Source organism: Phacochoerus africanus, chromosome 2, assembly GCF_016906955.1.
Source record: "Phacochoerus africanus isolate WHEZ1 chromosome 2, ROS_Pafr_v1, whole genome shotgun sequence".
NCBI lineage: Eukaryota > Metazoa > Chordata > Mammalia > Artiodactyla > Suidae > Phacochoerus > Phacochoerus africanus.
Window position 1 is genome coordinate 262,910,367 of NC_062545.1, and position 27,926 is coordinate 262,938,292.

General features: G+C 51.5%; 1 protein-coding gene across 2 annotated transcripts; it reads right to left on the reverse strand.

Annotated features, from left to right (window-relative positions):
• Positions 1 to 337: 337 nt before the first annotated feature.
• On the reverse strand, positions 338 to 27,851 carry TRAF1 (TNF receptor associated factor 1). Of its 2 annotated transcripts, none has more exons than XM_047768293.1 (8): positions 27,836 to 27,851; positions 24,273 to 25,025; positions 21,858 to 21,942; positions 12,464 to 12,526; positions 11,562 to 11,972; positions 8,955 to 9,132; positions 6,852 to 7,000; positions 338 to 3,913 (listed from the first exon to the last, which is right to left on the reverse strand). In XM_047768293.1, exons 2-8 carry the CDS (start codon positions 24,410 to 24,412, stop codon positions 3,695 to 3,697), a joined length of 1,245 nt encoding a protein of 414 aa, XP_047624249.1. In that variant the 5' UTR covers positions 24,413 to 25,025; positions 27,836 to 27,851; the 3' UTR covers positions 338 to 3,694. The 2 variants fall into 2 exon arrangements, with proteins under 2 accessions (XP_047624249.1, XP_047624248.1); XM_047768292.1 differs by lacking the exon at positions 27,836 to 27,851 and adding an exon at positions 26,399 to 27,619.
• Between the last annotated feature and the right edge of the window lie 75 nt (positions 27,852 to 27,926).

Genomic DNA, 27,926 nt, shown 5'->3' on the forward strand with positions numbered 1-27,926 from the left:
TCTTCGTCTACAAACAGTGGCTAATGGAAGAATGTGATAATGGGAGGTTAAGTGAAAAAAGGAGCACACAGGGGAGGGAGGGGGAGAGACTGGGAGTTTGGGGTTAGTAAATGCAAACAATTGCTTTTGGAGTGGATAAGCAATGAGATCCTGCTGTGCAGCCCAAGGAACTATCCGAACACTTGTTATGGAACATGATGGAGGAGAATATGAAAAAAAGAATGTATATATATGTATAACTGGTTACTTGGCTGTTCAGTAGAAATTGACACAACAGCATAAATCAACTATAACTAAAAACTTTTTTGAAAGAAGAAAAAAGCACATAAAGCTATAATTAATGTGACTTAGATGTAACCATTTTAAAAAGTGGTTGTATGTTTATATGTTCGTATCTACTGTTTCAAAAAGACAAAGAAAATTTAGTGAAATGTTCCTTGGAGCACTCTAGACACAAGGCTCATGAGTGATTTTTTTTCTTCCTTCCATACATTTGCAGTTTCCCAATTTTTCTACCTCAAGTATGTGTCTCTTACAATCAGAAATGAACAACTAAAGGCATAAATAATAGTTGTCCCTATGGCTCAGGGTAGTCTTGGTCCGAGGATCACCTGTGGACACCACCAAGGTGGCTTATGAGCTGCTGGGTGACAGCAAATGTCCCCCTGCTGGCTGGGCTCACGTACCCCTCCCGGGCACCATCAGGGTGGTGTGTGTTTTCCATGGGCTGGCCCTCTGGCTGGGAACAGAGGGATCCACTGCCTCCCAAGGCCTCCTGGGAAAATGTGACCTCATCTTGGCTGAAGACACAAAAGAAACTGAAGATTCCTCATCAACCTAAAAGAAGGGAAGTAACTAGAAGCAAAAGATCTGGCTTCTAATTCTAGCTGCCTCCTCTGCACCCACCTCAGTTTCCCAGTCTTTAAAAAGGGATTAGACCATGCTTGCCGACAGGAGGTTGTGAGGATCCAATGAAACAGTGGCTTTGTCTGCTTCTTGCCTTCCCTCCCCTCGAATCACCTGTAAGAGGTGAGATGTCAGGTGTTTGGTGTGCTTAACCTAGGGCTTCGATGGAAGATAAATTAGTAAAGGCTTCAAATCATTGTCTCATCCTGCTGATAACAGCCCGAAGGGTCACACACAGGTGGCTTGGGAATCCTCTGCTCAGTGCTGCTCCTTTCAGGCAGCTGGCACCACCCTGATGTCTCTGTGCTCCAGCCCATTCTACCTTCCTGCCTTCCCCTCCGGGGTTCGGCCTCCCAGGCCCTACCTGAAGCCAAGACTGTGTCCCATCTCTGGGTCCTTACTCTCCTCCACACCCCATCCTCCGCATCTCAAAATATTTTAAGGCCCAGTTTACATGCTGCTTCTTCCAGAAAGCCCTCTCTGCTTCACTCGATGGATCTGGGTTCCTGTGCTGTCTCTGAGTTTCTTATGTACCAGTTTCTATGATCTACTTATGCACCTGTCTTGTCCACTGAACTAAGAGTTTCCTGAGTGTAGGATGCACACCTTACCTTTCCCCACCCCCTAGGGTCCAGCACAGAAGGTCTCAATGAAGCTTTGCAGAAAAAACAGCAGCGACTCACAGTGGTTGAAGAGAGTGTGTGACTTTTCCTATGAAAGGTATAGAGGGACAGTTGTCCCTAGTGGAGTTGTCCCACAGAGCCCTTGTTAGGTCAGTGAGTAGGGATGACTATTTTTCTTTTTGCCGAGACACCAGCTTTGAGACACATGTCCCTATCACTTGCTAGGCCAGGCCTTCCCTTCCTATCTACACACATCAAGGAAGCAAGTCAGCTCCATGACAGGTTGTCAGCAGCGGGGACAAGAAAAAGAAGCCCTGACCGATTGTAGCCTATCACACATGGCAAGGTGCCATCACACTACAGAGCACTAGAGCAGCTCCAGGATCATATCCAGCCCTTGTGAAAACCCCGAACCCTGTGAGCTGAGCAGGGCCAGGAAGGATGTTTCCTGGGTCTGTAAATGAAGAGGCTGAAGCGGGACGGGAGACCAGGTCTGGACAAAGCCTGGGTCTGGGCTTCCTGATACCTTGAGCCCCCTGGGTCATGCTGCTCCCCTTTATGTGAGGATCATGCTCACAAACACTGGGCTGGAGAGAACCGGCAGGGCTGCTGACCCATTTCACAGATGAGAACCTGAAGGTGTGAGGAGTGAAGCCAATCACGGCCTCAGGGAGTAGAGGAAGAACAGGCGGCAGGGGAGGCTGGTAGGGAGAGGAGTGGGGACCTGCCCTGGAGGTCTGAGCAGCAACGTGAAGTCTCAGGGGCTCTGGGAAGTCAGGCGAGGTCCCTGCAGGGGGCTCCAAGGTGAGAACACAAGCGTGGGCTGCGGCCAGGCCAGGTGGGCAGTGGTGCCGGGGCCTTTCGCTCTCCAGCCCCTCCTGTGTAGCATCTCCTTTGAGGTCCCAGAACCCAGCAAGGGAGGAGGGTTCCCCATTACAGACAGAGGATCGAGGCAGAGAGGGCCACTCCTGACAGCATACCAACCCTGGATGTCACCTGCAAAACTGGCCGCACCACCCAGAGCTCGAGTTACCACCAATGCCCACAACCATACCCTTTATGAAAACTGCAAAAGAGATTTAAAAAAAACTCTTCCTTTGGTTTTATACATATAAAAGGACAACCTCTGCTGGTGGCTCAGAGGTCCATCAACTAGAGATGCGGTTACCTTGGGTTCACTGGGTGACCTGGGATTCTGGAAATGGCAAGCGTGAGGCCCCCAGGCAGGGAGTGTGGAGAGCTCATGCCTCTCTCCTTCTCCACGCTCCTCCTGGCTGCTCCTGGGAGCTCAGGGACCTGGTTTCACTTGGAGGAGGTGGAGGGGAGCTTGGCTGGGGGAAGCGCAGGACGCAGGGCTGTGTGTGGCTCTGCATGGAGGGGAAGCAGAGCTGCCAGGCCCCAGGTGGCAGGTGCCGTGCAGGCCAGCCTAGCCCACTGGGTGGCACTGAAGGCGAGTCAGGAACTGGAGGACACAAGGCTCCTGAGTGTTCCTGGAACTCTGCAGCCCTAGGCTTCATCTGGCTCAGGAGACCTAGAGCTAGATACTTTCTGGGTTGGAAGGAATCTTGAAGGCCTTCGAATTAGCCCCCCAAGTTTGATGCCCTCCACCACACATACCCTTTGGCTCTGCTTGCTCACCTCCAGTGGTGGGGAAATAAGTCCAGGCCAGGACAGACTGAATTCACACTGGTACCCTGTCCCCTCCACCTCCCGGTCCCAGCTCTGACCCTGTGCAGGAAGAGAGCAAGCACACTCTCCACAGTGGCCTGCGGAGGCCTTCCCCTCCCCAGAGCTTCTTTGTGAGGACCCACATCTCCAGGTCACCAGCCACGTCCTTCTCATCTTGGCTGGAGTCCGCCTCAACATCCAGGGCCGGGGTGGCCCCTGGGCCTCCAGCATTGCGTGGTCAATGCAGGGGGAGCAATCCCGCACTGCCTCCTTCTGGACCCTGTGCCCCTGTGGGCCTGGCCCAAGGTCCTGCCACAGTTGATGGCCAGCCACAGTCAATCTGCCAGATCCGCTCAGATCATGCCAACCCCGGCCAATCACTGTGCCCTGGGATCTCGGGCGCCAAGGGCAGGACCTCAGTTGTCTCCCTGCATCCCTGTCTGAGCTGGGGTTCCCTTGAGACCCCAGTGTGGCTTGCTCTGCCCTGCCCGGCCACCCTAAGCGTTTGTCTCCACGATGCACTTGAGGAACATAGTGTCATCCTTCACGTAGGCATGCTTGGGGGACTGCAGCTTGTTGAGAGGGAAGAAGAGCGGGCAGCCACTGGCCACGTTGGTTTCACTCTGGGGCCGCTGGAAGGATGCTGAGGTCAGGTCGGGCCGGAAAGCATCAATGGCATGCTCACGGTTGTTCTGGTCAAGCAGCATGAAGGTGACCTGTGGGGCGGGGGCGAGTGGGAGGTCAGGGCTCCGGGCTGTGTCTGTCACCTGTGAAGCCCCTCCAACCCTGAGCTCACACTGTCAAAGAAACAGGCAAGGATCACACGTGGCGTATCGTGAGGCGCCGGGAACAGAAGCACCTGGAACATGAGCAGCCTTTAGGAGTGTCCTCTGCTTAGGGCTCAGATGGTGCAGCCACAGGAAGGGGGGATGCAGATGGCACTGTCAGCTGCGTCTGGCTGCTGCTGGGGGCTAGACATAGGACTAAGCACTGACAGGGGGCCTGGACTCTGTAACCCACCATGGCCCTTCCTGTTCTGAGATGTCTGATCCTCCAACTGTGGCTGGAGCCTCCCGGGCAAGGCAGAGGGGCAACAGCGGAAGGGGCTTCCCTTGAGGGGATGTCAATCAACACCTCAAAACACGAACCCAGCTTCTGGTCTACCCGGGGGCTCTGTGTCCCCTGGAGAAGCTGATGATCTCAAAGTGACATATACCCTCCTCCCAGGCACATGTTACCGAAATGCCTGTTGGGACATGAAATGGCTTCCCGCTGTGGCAGTTCTCATTTGGCTGCACTTTAGAATTCCCTGGGAAGCTCTGAAAAATCCTGATGCTCTCAGGCTCCACCATTCAAAGCAGTGAGACCCAGTCACTGGTATTTTAAAAATCTCCCCAGCACGTTTGGGAACCACTGACCTGTTGGCTCATACCCAGACCACAGTGGCTCTCCCGCCCCTGCCCCTACCTGCTTTTCCCATCCCCCCCCCCACCAGCTGAGGTCTGGACGCCACACCCTCCTCTTCCCGCCCCCACCCCCTGCTGTTCATCTATAGGGAATGCCTGTCTACCCACCCCCCTTGGTTCCCACCATTTGTTTATTTATTTATTTGTCTTTTGTCTTTTTAGGGTCACACCTGTGGTATATGTAGCTTCCCAGGCTAAGGGTTGAATCGGAGCTGTAGCTGCCTGCCTACACCACAGCCGCAACAACATGGGATCCGAGCCGCATCTGCGACCTATACCACAGCTCACGGCAACAGCCAATCCCCAGGGATTGAACCTGCGTCCTCATGGATACTGGTTGGGTTTGTTAACCACTGAGCCACAATGTGAAATCTCCCCCTACTCCCCGCTTTTAAATATTTTAAAACAGACTTGATTTTTTGGAGCCATTTCAGGGGCACAGCAAAACTGAATGGAAAATACGGAGACTTTCCAGAACCCCCTTACCCCACCCTACCCCCTCTTACGATCAACACCCCCTCCAGAAGGACACATTTGCTACAACTGACGAACCTATCTTGACACATTGTATTCCCCCTAAGTCCCTAGTTTATATTTTTTTATTAACATATGGTTGATTTACAATGTTGTGCTAATTTCTACTGTACAGCAAAGTGATTCAGTTATACATACATATCCCAGGAGACTGGATATAGTTCTCTGTGCTGTACAGGAGGATCTTGCTGTCTATCCATTCTAAACGGGATAGTTTGCCTCTACTGACCCCAAACTCCCAGTCCATCCCACTCCCTCCCTCCCCCCACCCTGGCAACTGCAAGTCTGTTCTCTCTGTTCGTGCTTCTCTTTTGTAGATAGGTTCAATTTGTGCCATATTTGAGATTCCACCTATCCAAAGTTCCTAGTTTACATTAAGGTTCATTCTCAGTGTTGTACATTCTGTGGGTTTGGACAAATGTATAAAGACATCCATCCATCATTATAACATCACTTCAGCGTATTTACGCAGCCCTAAAAAATCCTCTGCATTCTACCTGTTCACCCTCCTCCCCTCCATCAAACCCTGGCAACCACTGATCTTTTTATTTCTCCATAGCTTTGCCTTTTCCAGAATGTCATATAATTGGAATCATACAGGATATAGCTTTTTCCCATTGGCTTCTTTCATTCAGTAATGTGCACTTAAGGTTTCTCCCTATCATTTTGTGACTCGGTAGCTTTTTTTTTTTTTTTTTTGGTCTTTTTGCCATTTCTTGGGCCACTCCCGTGGCATATGGAGGTTCCCAGGCTAGGGGTTGAATCGGAGCTACAGCCTCCGGTCTACGCCAGAGCCACGGCAATGCAGGATCCAAGCCATGTCCACAACCTACATCACAGCTCATGGCAACGCCGGATCCTCAACCCACTGAGCAAGGCCAGGGACCGAACCTGCAACCTCATGGTTTCTAGTCGGATTTGTTAACCACTGAGCCACAACGGAAACTCCGGTAGCTTCTTTCTTTTTAGTGCTGAATAATATTCCACTGTCTAGATGTACTACAGTTTAATTATCCATTCATCTTGGCTACTTCCCAGTTTTGGCAATCACGAATAAAGTTGCTATAAATACCTGTGTGCTGGGTTCTGTGTGGCCCTAAGTTTTCAACTAGTGGGGTAAATACTAAGGAGTGTGATTTCCAGATCACATGATAAGACTATGTTTAGTTTTGTAAGAAACCTCCAAACCATCTTCCAAAGTGGCTGTACCATTGTATATTCCCACCAGCAATGCATGGAGTTCCTGGGCCTCCACATCCCTGCCAACATTTGATGTTGTCATTGTTTTGGATTTGGCCATTCTAAAAAGTCCACAGTGGTATCTGCCTCCTTCCCTTTTTTTCTGAGGATGCTGCCTGTTCAGGCTAGCCCCACAGCACCTCCTCCAGGCAGTGTTCCTTATTTACCCGGCCATGTGAACTTCATCTCTATATGCCTCCCAGGGGCGCTGGTCCAGGCGTTTTAGCTCCTGGACTCACAGTGAAGGAGGGAGACCTGGCTACTAGATGTGAACTTAGGCTCTTGTTTTATACCAGGGGACACTGATTACACAGAGTGCAAAAGACTTGCTGAGGTCGCACAGGTAAGTTCATGGCTAAACCAGGTCCAGGACCCAGGGTTCCTCCACCCCGCTGCATGGTTCACCGGCTCCTACCTTGTTCCGGAAAGGCCACGGCAACAGAGCATCGTACTCTCCTCTCATGATCACGATGAAGAGTGACAGGTGGGTCTTCTTGCCTGTCCCGTCCCCGTTCAGGTAGAGCCGCAGGCACAGCTTGTACCCATACTTAGCAGTGTAGAAAGCTGAAATGCGGAAGCCTTAGTCAGCACCGAGGCAGCTGGAGGGTGCTGGACTTTGCAGATGAGGAAACTGGGACTGGCATGGAGGCATGCCTGAGTCATGGCTCAAAATTAAGAAATCTGGGGCTGGAGCCCAGCGTCCTTCTCCATTACGGAGCATCAGATCTTGGAGATCTTCTGGCCCAGTGGCTGTCAAAGGCCATCAGAATCACAGATCACCAGGCCCCACCCCTGGGGCTTCTAACTCAGCGGTGCTGGGGGAAGACCGAGAATCTGCATTTCTAACAGGGGTGGTGATGCTCCTGCCTTGGGATCACATTTCTTTGTTTGTTTTCTGTATTTTGGGGCTGCACCCATGGCATAAGAAGGTTTCCAGGCCAGGGGTCAAGTCAGAGCTGCTGCTGCCAGCCTATGCCACAGCCACAGCAATGCCGGACCCTTAACCCACGGAGCGAGGCCAGGGATTGAACCTGCATCCTCATGGATACTAGTCAGGTTCATTACCACTGAGCCACGATGGGAACTCCCTACACTTCTGATTTAGCAACCTGTGTTTTGCAGTCGGGAACCCGAGCCCAGTGAGGGGAAGTGGCTGGCCACAGTCTTACATTGTGTTGGGGCAGAGCCAGAATTAGGAGCCAGGCCTCCGACCTCCCCCCAACACTGACTTCTTTCTGCTGCCCTAAGCCAAGTGGCTGGGGTCTCCTGGAGGCTTGGGGAGAGTGGGGCAGCTCACAGTTCTGCTGGCCACCCTTGGCAAAGGCCCCTGGTGTGTGATTAAGCCCAGGGGCTTGTGGTCTCTCTCCCTGGGCAGCTGAAAGAGCCACAGGAGTGTGGGTTCCAGGGGCTGTCACCGTGAGGGCCCCTCCGGGAGGGCTGAGGGAGGACAGGGTGTGGGAGCAGACAGGAAGGAGCAGAAGAGGGACAGGCTGACAGTCTGACTCATCTCTGCCCTTTACGTTGTGGTAAAGCGGGAAGCCAGAGACACTGCTCGATTTTTCCCTCTTTGGAAAGAAGCCAGGACAAGAGGCTTACGGGTAGAAGGCAAGCCCCCCCACCCCCGCCCGTGAAGGGGCTGCCCCTGCTCTGGAGGAACTGGGCCTGGCTTTGTGACCCAGCCTGCAGCCTGCTCTGCAGTGTGCAGCAAACTCCAATGCCCCTCTTAATCCCGGTGCTGTTGGCCTTGGCTGTGCCAGGAGTGGAGGACAGAGAGGGCATGAGGCTGAGGCAGATGCGAGTGGTGAGAACTCCTCCGCAGAAATCCTCCTCACTGACCCACCTGTTTACTCAGAAGCACACGAGTGACGCAAAGGGGGAAAGCACACAGGTCTGAGCACAGCCATACACGCTGTTACAGAAACGGAGAGCCGTTACTTAAGAGACACATCCACAGAGCAACTGCCCACTTTGTGCAAGACGTTGTGCCAGGCCCATGGGGCCCACATCCACAGAGCAACTGCCCACTTTGTGCAAGACGTTGTGCCAGGCCCATGGGGCCCCAGAAACGAGTAGGAACTGCCCCCGGCTGAAACAATACTCACTCATGTGCTCCCCACAGCCGGACACAGACGCAGGCTGTCTGACCTAGTCCTCCACTATTTCTGCCCCCTGGGTCTCTGAGGGCAGGGACACCCACCTGAGAAAGTCGTCCTCGGCTTCCCTCGCACCTGCACAAACTCTGGTTCACAGCACACCCTCTCTCACAACTGAGCCCACACAAAGTAGCTAACAATTTCACTCCTAGTCGCAGAATACGAGGGAGGCCCAGGCCTGCCCGGGGCAAACAGCCCTGTTCCAAGCAGCTGGGTGGAGAGGGACCTACCACCCCTGCTGCCCAGCAGGGCAGGGGGCCTGGATGCAGCACGGCCGTCAGAGCTGCCCCCCTCCCCTCTTGTTTCTTGGGCCCCATGGGGCCTGCCTCCCCCAGTTGGTATCTGGGCCCCTGGGGAGGTGTGACCTGGGGAGAAGAGGCTGACGGTCCTGCCGCAGGCCGACTCATGGCACCGCCTGGTGACGTTGGTGATCTTCCACAGGAAGGTGCCGTCGAAGGAGGCCTCCTCCAGGAGGCGGAGGCTCTGCTCCAGCTTGCCCAGGGCCTGGTCTTTCTGGGCCAGGGTCTGCTGCAACTCTATCACCTGCGCAGAGAAGCCCACTCAGTCAGGGACACCAGACCCTGGCTCGGGGGTGGGGTGGGGATGGCGTGATGGAGACAGAACTGCCCCAAACACGCCTTCCTGACCGCGCTGCCCTTGCCCGGGGGCACCTGCCTTTGTGTGTGCCACCCCTCCTGCCTGGACCTCCTTTTCCTTCCTTTTCCACTGGCCAACTCCTACTTATCTGTCAGGAATCTGGTACCCACAGTCCTTCCACAGCCCTAGCTCAGCTCGTTCCTCTCTCTCATCCACATTTTTACAGCACCCTTACCACAGTCTGATGTATTTTTCTGCCATTCCTAAGGATAGATGGTCTCCCTTATCAAGGGCTGGGTCCATACTCATTTTATCCGTCTATGTCTGACACAGTGCCTGGCATGTAAAAATAAACTCAGGAAAATTTTTTTTTTTTTTGTCTTTTCTAGGGCCACACCTGCAGCACATGGAGGTTCCCAGGTTAGGGGTTTAATTGGAGCTGTAGCTGCTGGCCTACGCCAGAGCCACAGCAATGCGGGATCCGACCACAGCTCACGGCAATGCTGGATCCTTAACCCACTGAGTGAGGCCAGGGATCGAACCCACAACCTCATGGTTCCTAGTCAGATTCATTAACCACTGAGCCACTACAGGAACTCCAGGGAATTGGTTGATGATCTGAAGATATAGTCACTGACCTCAGGGAGGTCACCACCTTCCAACCAGGCAAGAGTTACATAAATAAAACCTTTTTTTTTTGTCTTTTTGCTATTTCTTTGGGCCGCTCCCACGGCATATGGAGGTTCCCAGGCTAGGGGTCGAATCGGAGCTGTAGCCACCGGCCTACGCCAGAGCCACTAGAGCCACAGCAACGCGGGATCCGAGCCGCGTCTGCAGCCTATACCACAGCTCACGGCAACGCCGGATCGTTAACCCACTGAGCAGGGGCAGGGACCGAACCCGCAACCTCATGGTTCCCAGTCGGATTCGTTAACCACTGCGCCACGACGGGAACTCCCACATAAATAAAACCTTTAATCAGTCACTCAAACCCAGCGCCTGGCACTTCTGGTCAGTTTCCGCATTGACATTTGAAAGACAAAATCATTGACAAACTGATTCTTGGGTGTGCTCAGGTAGGGAAGTCAGGAATGGAAGTGAGTGTCCTTAAAGAAAATTGAATCCCTGGAGTTCCCTGGTGGCACAGAAGGTTAAGGACCTGGTGTTGTCACTGCAGTGGCTTGGGTCACTGCTGTGGCATGGGTTTGATCCCTGACCCAGGAACTTCCATGTACTATGGGAGCAGCCAAAAAAAAAAAAAAGGAAGAGAATTGAATGCCTAATTTTACATATGGGAAATTTGTGGTCCTGTGACTTTCTCAAATCTACACAGCAAATTAATGGCAGACCTAAAACTAAAATTCAGGCCTAACTCAACATGAGACAGGGATGTAATTGTGGCTGCCCTCCACAAAAAGCAACATTAGCATTATGACTGGTTATATTAAGAAAAGTATAAGTTCTGGAACAAAGGAGGGGACAATCTGGCTTGACCAAGAACTGTCAGATAAATAGATTATCTGATGGTCTTGGACCACTGCTCTGAGTGTGTGGAATCCTTTAGAGACTGAGCCAGAATATATGACGCCAGCATGAAACAATGTGATCTGATGAAGGGGTGAAGGTACTGGGGGGGGGGGGTAGCCTAAAGGATGAAACAACAGGATATTATTATTGACTGCTCATCTCTGAAGGGCTTCCATGGGAGCTAGAAGGCAAATATTTTGTGTAACCTCAGTGGCAGGGCCACAAACAATGCACGGAAGACTAAGAGAAGCTGTTTTAGTTTAGTGTGAGGGAGAATTTTCTAATAGTGAAAAATGGCCAGTAATGAAATGAGATGGCTGGGGTGGGAATATCTTACTGCAGAAACTCAAGAAAAGGAATTGAAGCACTGGATGAGAGAGTCTGACCTGGACTATAACTTGAGTCAGTCCTTTTCCTAGAAGGTCTTGAGACACTGGAGGGATATATATATATATATATATAGTCTTTTTAGGGCTGCACCCACAGCGTATGGAGGTTCCCAGGCTAGAGGTTGAATCAGAGCTGTAGCTGCCGGCTCATGCCACAGCCACAGCAACATGGGATCTGAGCCGTGTCTGCGACCTACACCGCAGCTCACGGCAACGCTGGATCCTTAACGTGCTGAGCAAGGCCAGGGATCGAACCTGCGTCCTCATGGATGCTAGTCAGGTTTGTTAACCACTGAGCCATGACAGGAACTTCTGGAGGGATATTTTTGATGGAGGAGTGATTGCTCTGAGCAGGTAGAATGCTTAGGAGGAAGGCTGGTCCACTGCCCTGGAGACAAGATGGGGGAGAAGGGACCCCCCTGAGCCAGCCTTGAAGGTGAACGTGCCTCCCATGCTCACCCTCTGTTCCAAGCTCTGGATGTGCTCTCGGTCCAGCTGGCTCTGGTGGATGGAGGCAGCCAGGGCCAGGTTGGAGGCCTCCACCTCCTTGTTGAGGACGGCGACAATATTCTCAAACACGCACAGCTTCCCCTCCAGCTCTGTCAGGAGCTTCTCTTTCATGAAGTGCTGCAGGGCCTGTTCCTCCTGGCTCTCGGAGCAGGGGGCCCGGTAGCAGTCCACCTCTAGGTCCCCAGCCACCTCCACGGCCCCCTGCAGCTGCAGGTCTGACAGATTCTGCTCCAGGGCCATGGGCCCGGACCCCGAGACAGAGCCCAGCTGGGCCTTCCACTGTTTCATGAACCCCAGCAGCAGGTTGAGGTGGGTGGCCTGGGAGGTGACCTCATGCTCCTGTATGAACTTTGGGCTCCCCTGCCAAGAGAGTGGGGCTGATGAGTGAAAACACAGAAGGAGGAGGGAGGACCAGGGAGCCTGGGAGAGTCCTGGCACCAAAGGTTGCCAAGGGAAGTCCTATCCATTCACTTGGCAAAGGGAAGCATGTAGTAAGAGGGATTCGGAGGACCCTGCTATCAGACATGCCCATGGTGAGCCAGGGGCATCCCAACCTCCACGGCAACATTTCTGCCCTGCCCTTGGGCTCAGGGATGATTCAGGACCACGGAGAGAGGCACAGGGCTTTGGGTGGGGGTCATTTTAGTGGTGCTACAATGTCAGGTGACACATGATGAACTCCTCTGAGAATGAAGATGATTTACTAGTGATTCTGCTGCTTGGGGAAGTCACGTGAGGGACATCCAGAGGAGTTGCTTGATGTTGCGGGAAAATCCTAGAGGGGGTGAGCGGGGAGATGCAGGAGTCTGGGACCAGTGTATGGACCTCCTCTCTCACATTCAGATGCTTACCTTGAAGGAGCAGCCAACACCGGCAAAAGGGCATCCAACTCCAGCCTCATCCTCGGGGTGATCCTAAAAATAATAACCATGTCACTGGATGTTATTGGGGTCCCCAGTGTCACTGAAGCTCTCTGCTAAGCACCAACATCCAGCAGGCATGAGCTGGGCTGGGTCGCAATACTTTGCACATGCTGTTCCTTCTGCCTGGCTGACTTCCTTCCACCCTTCAAGCGTTAGACCTTCTGTGACCCTCCTTCAAAACAAGATCAGGGCCCCTGCCGTAATCCTGGGAAGCGATGCCACTGTTCCTGTTGGGACACGTTCCACCCAGCCCCATAATCGTCACTCACTCTTTGGCTGTCCCCACTGGTCTAAGGGCTCTGTGAGGGTCCTAGATGTGTTTCCAGTCCTGGGGGCAGTGCCTGGTGCAGAGTAAACCCTCAGAACATGCTGGGTGCATCCTGAAGCCCATGGGGCTCTCCTCACAATTTCCATCTGCATGCCTCATGGGCAATCCATCCCTGACTGAGGTGTGCCTGCCCTGCACTGCCCTCCCTTCCAGGTAATGGAGAGCCCGAGGAAGTGACACAGAAGGGTCTCAGTGCTCAACAGCAACTTGACAATACTGCTAACTATGCAGAGGTCTGAGGAGTTTACAAAATGCTCTCACAGTCATAATTCTTCCTAGGGCCCCTGCAACACTTGGGAATGGCAGGGTAGGTTTTTTTGTTCCCATTTTATTGATGAAATAACTGAGGCTCACAGAGGGGAAGAGATGTGCTCAAGGAGGGAGAGCTGGGAAGCAGCAGAGCTCCAGGGCTCTTCCCATCCCATAGCTCTATCTCTTATCAAAGGTCAGTCCAGGGAAACTGGGAGGACATTTCCTGCAAAAGGCAAACTTGGAAAAGGGCTTATCTCCAGAATATACAAAGAGCTCTTATGATTCAATAATAAGACAAACGACCTAATAGGAAGTAGGTAAAATATTGAGCAGATACTTCCCCAAAGGAGATATATATATGACAAGCATATGAAAGGATGTTCAACATGACCAGTCATCAGAGAAATGCAAAATGTCACTGTCCACTCACTAGGTGGCTAGAATGTAAAAAGAATGACAATATCAAATTTTGGTAAGGCTGTGGAAGAACTGCAACACTCATACACTGCTAGTGGGAATGCAAAATGGTACAGCCTCTTTGGGAAAATGCATGGGAGTATCTTGTAACGTTAAAGCATACTTGCAAAGTAACTTACTTTATAGACCATGCTTATCAAGTTATCATACAACCCACACATTCCTCTCCTAGGAATTTACCCAAGAGAAATGGAAACATATGTCCACGTGCCTATGTGAATTTCACAGCAGCTTTATGCTGGAGACAATCCAAGTATCCATCAACTAGTGAATGGATGAACAAAAGTGTGGTATAGCCACACTCTAGGAGGCTACTCAGCAATCAGATGGACTAAATTACTAATACGTGCAGTAACGTGGAAGGACCTCAAGCATTATGCTAAATAAAAAGAGTCAAACACGAAAGATTCCATTCCAAACACTGGGATTCCTTTCATATGAGCCTCTAGAAAAGGCAGAACTATAGTGACAGAAAGTAGATTAGTGGCTGCCTAGCGCTGCAGGTGGGGAAGACTCACTAGCCAGGGGCACAAGGATGTTTTTCTGGTGCATGAAACATTCACCCTCTTGACTATAGGTCACGCACAACTGTATACATTTACCAGCATCAATCTGTACACTTAACATGAGGGAATTTTCCTAACTATAAATACTAGCTTGATCTTCCAAGAGCTCTGTTTTTTTTTTTTTTTTTAAGAATAATCTCACAGGGTGAAGTGAAGGGAGATTTGGATGGTAGGAGGGGAGGACAGAGGTCTTTGGAGCTGAGCAAATATAAAGCCACACTAGTTATTATTCTTTAAAAGTGAAATAAGTGAGAGTTGTGGCCTTAATGAGTACAATTGATTAGAGGCACAGAGCACAGTTCAGCAAAGTGCCACCCCCTGCCCCCTTTGCCTCACTGCCCTGGGCTTTAAGCACAAGTTGTTCCCAACGAAGAAGAGAAAACAGATGTTTTATCACAGGGCAGAGGGGGCAGTGTTGGCAGGGAGGCCCTGCTGGCTTTGGAACATGTCCCGTGATGCAGCCTGTCCCAGCAGGTAGCATCCTAACCTGTGGGAAGGACAGAGGGCCTGAGGCTGGTGAGGATCTGGTTCCAGAGTGGACGCATCAGGGTGACCTCTCAGGCCCTGAAACTCCCGACAAACCCATGATTTGAATCCTCTGTGGTTCTAGGGATGTATGTTTGAAGTGAGAGTCAGAGGGAAGTGCAAAGGTGAAAGTGATAAAAGTAATGGTGGGATTCCAGAACTGCCCATAGGTGGACAGGCATGTGTTCCTTTGCCAGCTGAGCCTTGTGGTTTTGTGTCTGTTTGGTGAAAACGCATGCAGGCTGGAAAGGGCTGTGTGGGTGGAGCGGTCATCCTTGTCACTGTGTGTGATGGGAGGAGGCTGGGATCAGCCTCCCATGGCCTGCAGAGGAGGGGCCAGAGGTGACTGGAGAGGCCAACGGTGGCCAGGCAGGGTTGGGGTCCCAGAGTCCCATCATCAGTCACTCTGTCTCTCATTCCTTGAGATGCTACAGGGGTTAAGGGGGTGCATTGTGGAGCCAGTCTGTCAGGGTGCAAAGCCCATCTTTGTCACTTTACATACAGCTGTGTGGCCCTGGGAGAGTTATTAGCTTCTCATGTCTCAGTTTCCCAATCTGCAAAAATGGGAATAATAACAGAACTCCCCCTTACAGAGTTATGGTGACATGATACCTGCAAATTCTGATATGAGCAACCTATTGTGCTATAACAAAATTTCCCATACTTAATGGCTTAAAACAACACACATTTATTATCTTACAGTTCTGGGGATCAGAAGTTCTAACACCAAGGTGTCGGCAGGATTGTGTTCCTTCTGGAGGCTCTAGGGGAAAACCTGTCCTCTTGTTTCTTCTAGCTTCTAGAACCTGCCCGAATCCCGTGGCTCATGGTCTCTCCCTCCATATTCAAAGCCACAGGGCATCTTCCAATCTCTGTCTGATTCTGACTCTCTTGTCTCCCTCTTTTGAGGACCTCTGTGATTACAATGGACCCACCAAATCATCTAGGGTAATCTCTCCATCAAAAGATCCTTAATTTAATTGCAACTGCAAAGCCCCTTTGCCACTGTTATGGCCCCAGAACTGTGAGAAAATAATTTTCTGTTGTTCCCACCACCCAGTCTGGGGTACTTTGTGATGTGAGCAGCCTGAGCAGACTAATGCAGCCACATAAGGTAACACAGTCACAGGTTCTGGGGATTAAGACACTGGCATCTTTGGGGAGCATCATTCTGCTTGAGGCAGTCCTCAATAAACGTTAGCCATTATTAGTAGTAATATTACTGTTATTAGCATAATTTTTCCTATGGATTAAGCACTGCCCTTGGGACCTCTTTTTCCTCCCCCCTAACTGCATCTCATTTAATTGTCACATTTCAAACTCTCAATAACGAATTTTGTAAATTACCCATCGGATTTCCTCGGGGGTGAGGATAGGGTAGGGGTGAGGAACATCCCTAAATGCATGTGTATTTACCAAAGCATTTTTGCCTGTTATGTCACGGGATTCCCCTAATGATCCCTTTGAGGCAGACAGTGTGGGATCCGCTTCGCCTTCATGCAGATGGGAAAGCTGGGTGAACAGCTTGCTCCAGGTCACATCAAGCTCGCATAGCTGAGGAGTGGACAGAATCTGGGTCCTCTGTCCCCCAGTCCGAGACCTTGCAGGCTCGCTGCTTGCCCCGCACCTGGGTGAGCACAACCCCATTGGCTCTCACAGGGCCACGAGGAGGGGCCTTGGAGGTTCTGCCTCTTGTGATGATGAGGAAGCTAAATCTCAGGAATGGCTGGTGACTTGCATAAGGTGGTACAAGTTTGGGGCAATGCAGTGGTAGAGGCCAGGGGCCTGGAACCCATGTCCAGGGTCCTTCCTCCCCACCAGGGAGTCCTCTCCTTGACCAACAAGTGGCCTTGTCTGAAGGCTGGGGACCAAGGGCACAGGAGAGGGGATCAGGCTAGGTTGCAGAGGAAGAACGGGGCACGTGTCCTGGGCCAAGCCTGTGTCTGCCTGGTGCCACAAGTGGCCCCTGTGTGAGTGGCCTCATTGCCTGCAAACTGCTAAAAATAAAATCTGCAGTGCAATTTCCTCTGAAGAGGAAACAGAGAAAACAAAATCCTAGCCCTAAGGGAACACTTGTCCTTCTGTTCACGTCCCAGAAGTCTGGGGGTGTGTGGTGTTCCCGGCTGCCCTGCTTATTACCCTTTGAGAAGAGGTCAGCAGAGGGCTCGTCCAGGGGCCCCCACTAGGAGACTTGTGGGCCTCCGAGAATGTGACTGTTAAGAGGGTGCCAGGAGCATGAGAGCCGCCTCTGTGAAGCCACCACACAGAACAGAGGGTCTGCGACGTGCCGGGCACTGCCTATGCTGTTGCACTGGGCACAGAAGCTGGTCAAGGTCCTGGATGCCTGGAGGGGCCGTTTTTGCTTGGGCCTCAGTGAGTGCTGACAGAGAGGCACTCTACAGTGACAGGGAGGACCCGGTCCACCTGCTTCTAGCTGCCAGTTCAGGCCCTCCTCTGTCCCTGAGCCAGTTTCCTTTCTGGCAACCTCTGCTCAGCTCAACTGCCACCTCCTTCAGGAAGTCCTGCCTGATTCTCCTGATTGACAGTAGTCTTGCCCATTCCTGTTTCCACAGTGCTTGAGGTAGACTGTGTATTTAAACCTGCATAAAACATTTGGGGGCGATCCACCATCTGGAAGCAGCAGGGAGAAGATGCCAGCAGCCCAGGGGGCAGGTGTTGGAGCCTGGCTCTGCCTCCCCTTTGCTATACGACTGCGCCAAGCACCTCCTCATTGAACCTCCATATATTACCTATTGGTGAAATAGGGGTATAACCACCACCCATGACACAGGATGTCACAGGACTGGCGAGGTTACAGATGCAACTGTCAAGCTCAGAGGTGTAAGGGGGTCCATTTCCAGGCACTGCATCTCTAAGGATGCAGATATGCACAGAGGCTAAGGACAGATTTGAGAGGGACGTGGTCAGCATCCTTCCATAGACACAGAGCCGCCTCAGGGGACAGGAGGCTGACTCACCTGCCCTTTGTTACCCCAAGGGAGACAGATTTCAGCTCCGTACAAACAGAGAGGCGAATGGTACAACAGCTAGTTCCCCATGGTGGAAGTGGGTGGTTTCATGGAGTAATGAGCTCCCTGTCACTGGAAGGACATGAAGCCACCTGGCAGGAATCAGCACAGAGTGGAAACTGGACTGGACAGCTTGACCTCCTACCGTTTTCTTCCTTCCTTCCTTCTTTCCTTCCATTCTCTCTCTCTCTTTTTGTCTTTTTAGGGCCACACATGCAGCCTATGGTGGTTCCCAGGCTAGGGGTCTAATTAGAGCTGTAGCTGCCAGTCTATGCCACAGTCACAGCAACTCGGGATCCAAGCTGTGTCTGCGACCTACACCACCACTCACGGCAACACCGGATCCTTAACCCACTGAGCAAGGCCAGGTATCGAACCATGTCTTCATGGATATTAGTCAGATTCGTTTTCTGCTGCACAACAACAGGAACTCCTCATTTTCTGATTCCAGAATAATTCAAAGCATTCTTGTAAACCACTGGCAGCAGACGCCAGCTTGTTTGTGACTTTCTTGAGTGGCCTCAGAGGGAAGAGTAGTGGCCTCAGAGGGAAGAGTAAGAGAAACAATCCCTTTCACTGGGTCTCAGGTAGACAGAATTGACTGCGATTTCCCAGCCACCAGGTCTTCCTCTACTTCATTGTCACTTCTGTAGGAAGCTCATTTCAGGCAAGAACCAAGTCTCTAACTAGGTCAACAGGAATCCTTTAATACCTGCTTCTTACATTAGCCAATCAGTCTAGGGCTCTGAGCACTTCCGAGAGAGATACTAATCTAATGAAGTCAGAGGATGAGGACAAGCTGAAAAGCAGATGGCACGGAAAATGTCTGCAAGGACGGGTATCCGGGCTTAGCTCAGCTGATCTCCTGCCTGGCCCTTCCCCACCTCCATTTTCCAGGTTTCCCCAGATGCACAAACTTCAGAATTGCCATGTATGCAAAGCGTTGATTTAAAATCAGCTGCCTTCCTTTGGTCAAAAGTCTCCCCAAAGTTCCCATTGGGTCAGGAGCTGGAGGAGTCCCTGGTCTTTCCACTTGTGGCTTTGTGCAGGTGTCAGACCACTGGCTCACCCTGCCCCCGGCTTTCCACTGGGGGTGCAGTGAGGGCCGTACTGGGTAGCACTCCCTCCCACTCTACAGTCTGTTCCAGTGCCTGGAAGTTCATCATCAGAAATGCCTTCCTTTGGTTTAAGGCAGCACGTTTCAAACTGTGCTCTGCAGGGCCCTAGGAATCCCCAGAGTCCCTGAGGAGAGGAGTCAGGAGAACGAAGTGGGGTAGCCTAAAGGATAGAGTTCTGGGTTCCCCTTTAGTCCAGGGCGCTTCTACTTTCATCTGATTTCACATTAACGAAGGTGAAAAAATAAGACTACTGGTTTGAGAGCTATTAAAATACCTCTTCTCCATATTATCTAAGATTGATACAATGAATCTGCACTGATTTTGATAAGAAACAAGAATAAAACAAGTTAAAAAAAAAAACAGTCCAGGCTGGTAGGGGCCTTTGAAAGCATCTAGCCACCTTCCCTTCTGAGGGGGGAGCACGGTGGCCCACAGAGCACAGAGATGCCCACATAGGGAATCTTGGGACGTTAGTCCAGGTGCCTTTTATCCTACTATCTCTTACTCTATTGCACAGTAAAACATTCTAGGGAAAAGCATTCGATCCTTACTATCATTCCCTTCAAGGCCTGCAGGTGAGGGGCTGCTGCAGAGAAGAAAGGAGAGCCCTCAAAACCAGCTCTGGGTGGGATAGGGAGGTCCCCCAGCTCTCTGTAGGAGACAGGCCAGAGTGGAGAAGAAAGAAGGGAAATACGGAGGCCTGCCTACCTCTGGTTCCATGGCAGGGAGGAGAACCACCTGTCAGCCAGTGACTGGTATTCAGACATTGCAGGTGCAAGAAAAGCTTTACACAGCTTCTTTACTTTATAGGTGGAGAAACAGGCCCAGGAGTCAGCTTAGCCACGTGCTGAATTATAGTCCATCCCTGGACACCAGACTGTGGTTTGGACAAGGAAGGAAGTTTTGTCTGAAAGGAACCGGGTACCTTGCAGTGTGGACAGTGCAGGTGGCGAATAGGTGAGACCCTGGTCACTGGGGAGGTCTGCACGGAGATACCCCAGTGGGTGTCGGGGCCCACATCTAAGATGAGGGGGTTAGATTTGGAGCAAGGGTTCTTACAGCTTTGGAGTCATGGACCAATACAAATATGTTTGCTTAGTAAATCAGGAGATTAAAAGATTGCCATGTTTTTCTTCCACCAAATAAAGGCTTTATCCAAAGTTCTATTATCACATTGATCATTTCATTTATACAAAGACATGAACAGGAAGGGCATAATCTCAGGGTAAAGGTTCATTCTATAAATGGAAAGAATTTAGTTTTATAAAAAAGACTCACAACAATTTCCTTATTTTTATCATTTTGTCATGAACTGGGGGAAATAGACCAGTGCAGAGTGGCAAGTGGGAACTTCTGGGTTGGACTCTGCCAGGGTCCTTCCAGCTCAGAAGGGCCAGGGTTCTTCTTTTTTTTTTTTTTTTTGCAGTCTTTTTAGGGCCACGCCCATGGCATATGGATGTTCCCACGCTAGGGGTTGAATCAGAGCTGTAGCTGCCAGCCTACTCGACAGCCACAGCAATGTGGGATCTGAGCTGTGTCTACGACCTACACCACAGCTCACGGCAATGTCGGATCCTTAACCCACTGAGTGAGGCCAGGGATGGAACTCACGTCCTCATGGATGCTAGCTGGGTTTGTTAACCACTGAGCCATGTCGGAACTCCAGAGGGGCCAGGGTTCTAAATTGGTGCCTGAAGATGACTCTGGCCCTCATACTTCCAAAGGTATTTCTTATTCTTGGAGGCACAGCTTGGCACAGCTGGAGAAGTGAGCTGACGATGGCCTGTTCCCGTCTGAGAGCAAAAAGGGCCAGAAAGAAGTGTCTAGATCAAGAGTTGGCAAACTTTTCCTCTAAGGGCCAGATGGTGAATATTTTGGGCCTCTGTTGCAACTACTCACCTTTACTGTCTTAGCGCAAAAGCAGCCACACACAAAACATACATGATGAGTTGTGTCTGCGAACCAACACAACTTTATTTATGGACCTCAAAGTTTGAATTCGACATAATTTTCTTAATTAAAAAAATTTTATAGGCGTTCCCAGTGTGGCTCAGTGGAAATGAACCCAACTTGTATCCGCGAGGATGTGGGTTCGATCCCTGGCCGCATTCAATGGGTTAAGGATCTGGCGTTGCCGTGAGCTGTAGTATAGGTCATAGCTTGGATCCTGCATTGCTGTAGGCTGGCAGCTGCAGCTCCAATTCGACCTCTAGCCTGGGAACTTACATATTCTGTGGGTGCGACCCTGAAAGGACCAAAAAAAAAAAAATTATAGTCATACCTGTGACATATGGAAGTTCCCAGGCTAAGGATCAAATCCGAGCCACAGGCGCAGCAACACTGGATCCTTAACCTACTGCGTCACAGTAGGAACTCTTCCATATAATTTTCATATGTCACAAACTCTCATTCTCCTTTCAATTTTTCAAGCTGTTTTAACTTTTTTTTTTTTTTGTCTTTTTGCCATTTCTTGGGCTGCTCCTGCTGCATATGGAGGTTCTCAGGCTAGGGGTTGAATCAGAGCTGTAGCCTCTGGCCTACGCCACAGCCACAGCAACGCGGGATCCAAGCCGCGTCTGCAACCTACACCACAGCTCACGGCAACGCCGGATCGTTAACTCACTGAGCAAGGGCAGGGACCGAACCCGCAACCTCATGGTCCCCAGTCGGATTCGTTAACCACTGCGCCACGACGGGAACTCCCCATTTTAACTATTAATGCCATTCTTAGCTTGCGGGCTGTACAAACGGGTGGCAAGCTGGGCTGGGCCCACAGGCCATGGTTTGTGGACCCCTATCTAGACTGCTGTTCTCACCCTGAATCTGTGACAGACTGCCCAGGTGGTTTGGGGCAAGCTGCTTCCCCACCATGAAAGTCAGTCTCCTCACCTCTGACAAACCAAATTCAGTCTAGACTCAAGACAAGGAGGGAGGTGCCTGCCAGGGACTGTGTGGGCAGATGCCTAGTTGGCCTCAACCTCGGCAAATGGAGACAATGAACAATCTTTCCTGGCAGTGCCAACATACCTTCTCCTGAGACAGAAGACTTCCTGGGCTTTCAGATGGAGTGTCGTCGCCTTTGCATTTGGGACAGATCTGATCCTCCCCGTTCCTGGGGACACATAAACAAATGATGCTGAGTGAGGCATTCACCACTCATGGCACCAACCTCCATCCCAAAAGCTCCGAAAGCCTAGGCCTTGTCCAGCGTGGCAGCTAATACCAATGTGATACCAAATTCCAGATCCACCATCCCCAAACCTCAAAAGCACCAAACACTCAATGTTCTCCCACAGTTTGTGTGAGCTTCCCTGGCAGCTGTATCTGGTCTGAAACAACTGGGCACAACTATCCGCCCTTACTTATCCCACTTAGTGTGAATATTCATGTTTGATTGCAGAAATGGTCATACGCTTGATTACAAGGTGTGGCCCCAATCCCTGCTAGAAAAATGACACAGTAACGCACTGACCTGCTTTTCTAAAATCTGAAAAACTTCTGAATTCCAAAATACATTTGACCCCAGGAGTCCAGGTAAAGGATTGTATATGTGTGGCTACATTTGCTTTTCTTAGCTTCCTCTATTTGATCTTGGTCTGTTACTTTTAGTAATTACAGATGACCATGGCCTCTCAGAACAAGAAGGGGCCTCTGAGAACACCTTGTCTGAGGTTCTTAACTGGGAGTGGGCGCCAGACTTTGAATGGGGTGACACAGGGGGCTATGAGCTTTTCCAAAGCTCCCAAGTGCTCTGATCCCCAGTGGCAGCCATTGGTCAGGCCCATGTTACAGGGAGGAGAACGAGACATGGGAGGACGTATGCGTCAGCCAAGGCAGCGTGAGGCAGGGGCAGAGCTGGGCAGAGCTCTTCAGGCTCAGGCCTGGATCCCTTCCCCACCTCTGCCAGGTTTTGGAAGAATGGGAAAGGAAGCCAAGAGACCCACTATGAAAGTCTGAGATGAACCCAGAACAATCAGCGAGATGGTAAAACCAGTCAAGCCTTGCTCCTCCTCCTCCCCGCCTGCCCTTCCCCCCAACAACCTCTCCCCTTCTCTCAGCCTCCCCCTTGGTCAAAATATTTGAACTTTTCAAGCTTGCTTGAGTCAGTTTTCCCACCTTCTAAAGCTGTAAAGTCCCAAACAAAGGTCATGCTGGGGGCGCATGGCAGTTTAAGGACACATGGGTCAGGAAACTGACCTGGGGCAAACTGACCTAATCCCTCCATTAGGCCTCACTGTCCTCATCTGTAAAATAGGATCATAACATGCCCAGTTTTCCCAAACGCTTCTGAAGACACAAGGAGAGAGTGCCTGGCACACAGTTGATACATAATAGTTGCTTAAGGTGGGATGCTGAGGAGCTTATTGATATCAGACCTCTCTGAGTTACTCATATTTTAATTATAAATACACACATATTTTATTTTATTTATTTTATTTCATTTATTTTATTTTATTGTCTTTTTGCCATTTCTTGGGCTGCTCCTGCGGCATATGGAGGGTTCCAGGCTAGGGGTCGAATCGGAGCTGTAGCCACCAGCCTACACTGGAGCCACAGCAACGAGGGATCTGAGCCGCATCTACAACCTACACCACAGCTCACGGCAACGCCGGATCCTTAATCCACTGAGCAAGGCCAGGGATCGAACCCGCAACCTCGTGGTTCCTAGTCGGATTCGTTAACCACTGTGCCACGACGGGAACTCCCAATATACACATATTTTAATATATAATATATATGAGGTGTATTATAGATGAATACTTTATATATATGCAAAATGTGTGTATTACATATAGATATTTATATACATAGACATATATTTTATACATTATACATACATGGACTTCCCATGTGGCTCGCAGCATAACCACTCGGCGTTGCTTCTATATATACATATATAAATACATACTATACGGTTATACTAGATTTTTTTTGTCCCCTTTAAAAGTGTTCCCAGCAAACAACCCAAGGTGATGGGTGATATTGTGGAAGGAAATATATTTGCATAGCAGTTTGTCATTTAGCAGGGAGTTTATATTCACTATTACAAGAATTTTTTTGGCATCGATTGGGCCTTGGCACAATCCTGGGAGGTAGAAAATCACTTTATGGGCACTTTGTGGCCAAGGAAGCTGAGTCTTCAAGATGTCAGGCAATTTGCACAGGCCACACAGTAAGTGAGTGGCCCAGCTGGGCCCAGAAGCTCTCCCTCCACCCTGCACAGCCTTCTGCTGAGGGAGCTGTTTTTCTGAGGCTACTCCTCCTTCTACCACTAGTCAGACAGGGCAGTGTCAGGGACCATGGGGAACAGGTGTGGAATCTGAGGCCAGAGAGGTGAGGTCACCTGCTTGAAGCCATGGTTCCTCTCTCACCCTTGCCTCCCATCAGGGATCCCTCCCGACACCTCCTCCCCCCACCCCCCTTGCTCCTCCAACCTCTCACCTCATGTTCTCGGGGAGACAGACGGTGCAGCAGAGGGGCTTGGGCTCTGCTGGGTTCTGGCAGATGGTGGGGGGGCATCCAAAGGGGAATTCGTTCTCATCAGGGGCCGGGCGGGGGCTGCTGGCTGAGCCAGAGGCCATCTCAGGGTCCCACGCTGGCCAGGGGAGGGGCCTGTCCGAGGTCCTCTGGGGAAGGGACCAGCCCCGTGGAGTCTGTGCTGAGAGAAGAGGTGAGTTCTGGCCGGGCCACCCTCTCTGATGAGGAGTCTGATGACTTTATCTTCTTGTTGTCTTGTGTGGTTCAACGTCACAGCTGAGTCACAGCAGAGAAGGGACAGGAATTACCCTTCATGGTGAAAAAAATCCCCTGGATGGTGACTGCAGGCTCTAGGAGTGTCCAGTTCATTCTTTCAAGCGTGAGGGAGGAGGAGAGCAAGTCAGAGAGAAAAAAGAACTGTGTCATGGACTTTTCAGGAACCGCAGTCAGAGTTCCCCCGTCGCAGGACCCCGGGCTGCTGCTAGCTTCCTCCCCAAGGGACAGGGGCAGAGAGAGCCACAGCCGGTGACTTGCCTGTGTTCCCTGGGACCTCCCAGCAGCCTAGGATTCTCGGTGGGGGTGGTCACTGCCCTCGTGGAAATCCCCAGGATTCTGGAGTCAGGTCCAAAAAGGCAAGTTCCGGGTGCATTAGCTCTGTCCTGTCCAGAATGTCTCAGGTAAAAGGCACTTCCTCACAGCAGGTCTCAGTGACCCCATCTGCAAAAACAGGAATTGCAATAGGGTGTCTCCAAGCCTTCTCTGGGCCCAAGTCCCATGGCCAAGGCAACCAGAGGCGGCAGCAGGCCTCTGATGACCCAGCCCTGCTGGTGGCAGTCAACATCAGCATGAGGACTACACCCGGCCCTTTCCTCCTTTGAAGTCCAAGGCCTCAGGAACAGGGACTGCTCACAGCCCTCCCCCTAGGCCCCACTCAGGAAGTCATAGGTGGCCACAGACTCGGGTCAGGCGCCACCACTTCCCGGCCCTGAAGAGAACAAAGATCTAAGCAAATACAAGGTCACGGGGAGTTGGTCTCAGCAGCCAAGTGGGATGCAGATCCAGAGCTGTATGGCAGAACCAAGGTTCCTGGCACACCCACTGTGCACTCGGCAACTTTTCCCTTCTAATTTCTTAGAGCACCCTGCTGAGAATTTCACAGGCACATACAAGCACAGAGAAGCAAGATGCCTGGTCCAGAGCCCCTCAACTCCTAGTTGTACAGCACAATTAGCACCAGGTCCTTTGGATTCCAAGCCCTGTGTTCTTCCTCCTCATCAAGACATGTGAAAGCAAGGTGGTTTGGTGGAGCCTACACGGCCAAGGATGGAAAAGATGTTCTTTCCACATCGATCCTGCTAGGCTGCTCCTAGAGGTTTTGCAAACCTTCACAGCAGCTTCAAATCATGGGCTCTGAGGTCTGACAGATCTGAGTTGGGATCCTGAGTCCATCACTTACTAGCCGTGGGTCCTGGGACAAGGTCAGTGGCTTCTCTGAACCTCAGTTTCCCCATCTGTAAAATGGGGATAATGTCAATTCTTACTTCACCCGACTCTTGGGATGACTAAATGAGATCACTGGGTGAAAGCGTGACATGGTACATGGCCCAAGGGAAATATTCAAAAAGTTTTGCTGTTGATGATGGCCAGAGCCCTCCCAGCTCCTCAAGATCAGGAAAAAAAAAGATTAAAATGGTAAATTATTTTTTATTTTTATTTATTTTTTGTCTCTTTGCCATTTCTTGGGCCGCTCCCGCGGCACATGGAGGTTCCCAGGCTAGGGGTCTAATCGGAGCTGCAGCTGTCAGCCTACGCCAGAGCGAGAGAAACGCAGGATCTGAGCTGTGTCTGCAACCTACACCACAGCTCACGGCAACGCCGGATCGTTAACCCACTGAGCAAGGCCAGGGATCGAACCCGCAACCTCATGGTTCCTATTCGGATTCGTTAATCACTGCGCCATGACAGGAACTCCAAAATGGTAAATTATGCTTATACAGTGTTTTCACATTCATCAACTTTAGTTGAGCCTCGCAAGTGGGCAAGGCAGGTCAGATGTGGTCCTCAGATCCCCGATAAACTCAACTGCTCACCTTCCCTGGAGCAGGCAGGGGATGCTGGCAAAGATGGCACAGCACCTACCCTACCACTGCAGTGGAAATCGGGACCTCAGCCCTCTCCTGGGCCAGCCCTGGTCTGGTTCTCTCTCAGGAGATGACTTTGAGGCTTACTTCAGAGAAAAGACGAGCAGAAAGCCACTCCCTTAACTGCATCCCCCAAATCTGCAAACTTCCCTGCATCCCCACCTGTTCCCTCTTTTCCTTGGTTTGGCACTGAAAGGCACTTATCTCTCCATCCAAGTTCTGGGTCCCTTTCTTTCTGCTCCCTTTTCTCTGCCCTCTGTCTTCAATGCCTCCCAGCTCCTTCCTATCAGCATCAGAATATGCCCAAGCTGCTCTAATAATTAAAAGTGAAAAGTAATAGGTACTTCTCAGCACTGTGTTAAGTGCTATTACAGACACCATCTCATCTAGTCTTCACCTGAACCCTGTGAGGCAGGCATTGTCATCTTCACCCCCAATTTACAGACAAGGAACTGAGGCACAAAGAGGGTCAGTGGCTTGCCCAAGGGCTCAAAGATAGGACTCTGGAATCCTGAGCCTACGTTCTAACCACATATCAGCTTTAAAACCCTCTTCACTCTCACTCCACATTCCTCTCCAGCATCCTCACACTCTCCTCCCTTTAACAAAACTTCTAGAAAATACTGTCTAAAAGGCGCTCTGCGTCCTCACTCCAATCTCCACAGAATCATCTCCCCAAGTTTCTCAATGTGAAGGCTGCCAAATGCCCAGGGTTTGTCCCAGGTTCTAGCCAACCAGCCCTGTGGCCTGCACCTGATGCGCCGCCTGGCACCTTTCCATTTCCCTACCTTTCTGTGGCTTTCTGCACCCCTTCCGTGCTCCCGGCCCCTATTTCTCCCGCTGCTCCTCCTAGTCGCCTTGACCCTTTACTACTCTGAACCTCCATCCACCCCATCTTCCCCTGAGAGTCCCCTTGGGCCGTCCCAGGTAGGGTTGGTCTCCCGGCTTTTTGATCCCACTGCGTCCGCAGGCAGCTGGAGCACATTCCCCCGCCGCCCGGCGTGGTAATGCCGGGCGGCCTGTCCGTGTTGCCCAGCCCCGTTTGTGCGCTCTCCGGAGGGCAGCTGACAGTCGTCTCGCCACATCTCAAGGAGCGTGCCGAGCGCGGGGAGCAGAGTAGCCCGTGTCTATTCAAGGATGAGAGACTCCAGGGCTGCCCCAGGAACCTGCAAGAAGGGCGGGGGCAGCGAGTCGGTGTCCCGGCGTCGTGCGGGGAGGTCTGCATTTGGGGAGCCCCCGCCCCAGCAACCTGGAACCCGGCTGCCCGCGGCGGGGAGCGCGGGGGCGGGGGGCGGAGCCCTCCGCAGTCCGCGGGCGAGTGAAGGCGGGTGAGGGCGGGTGAGGGCGGGTGAGGGCGGGTGAGGGGCGGGGTGCAGTGCAACCAACCTCTGCGCTGCCGCCGCCGCCGCCGCCGCCGCCGCCGCCAGCTCCCCGCGGCCCGGCGGGAGCTTCCGGTGGTGAGAGTACTTGGCCCGGT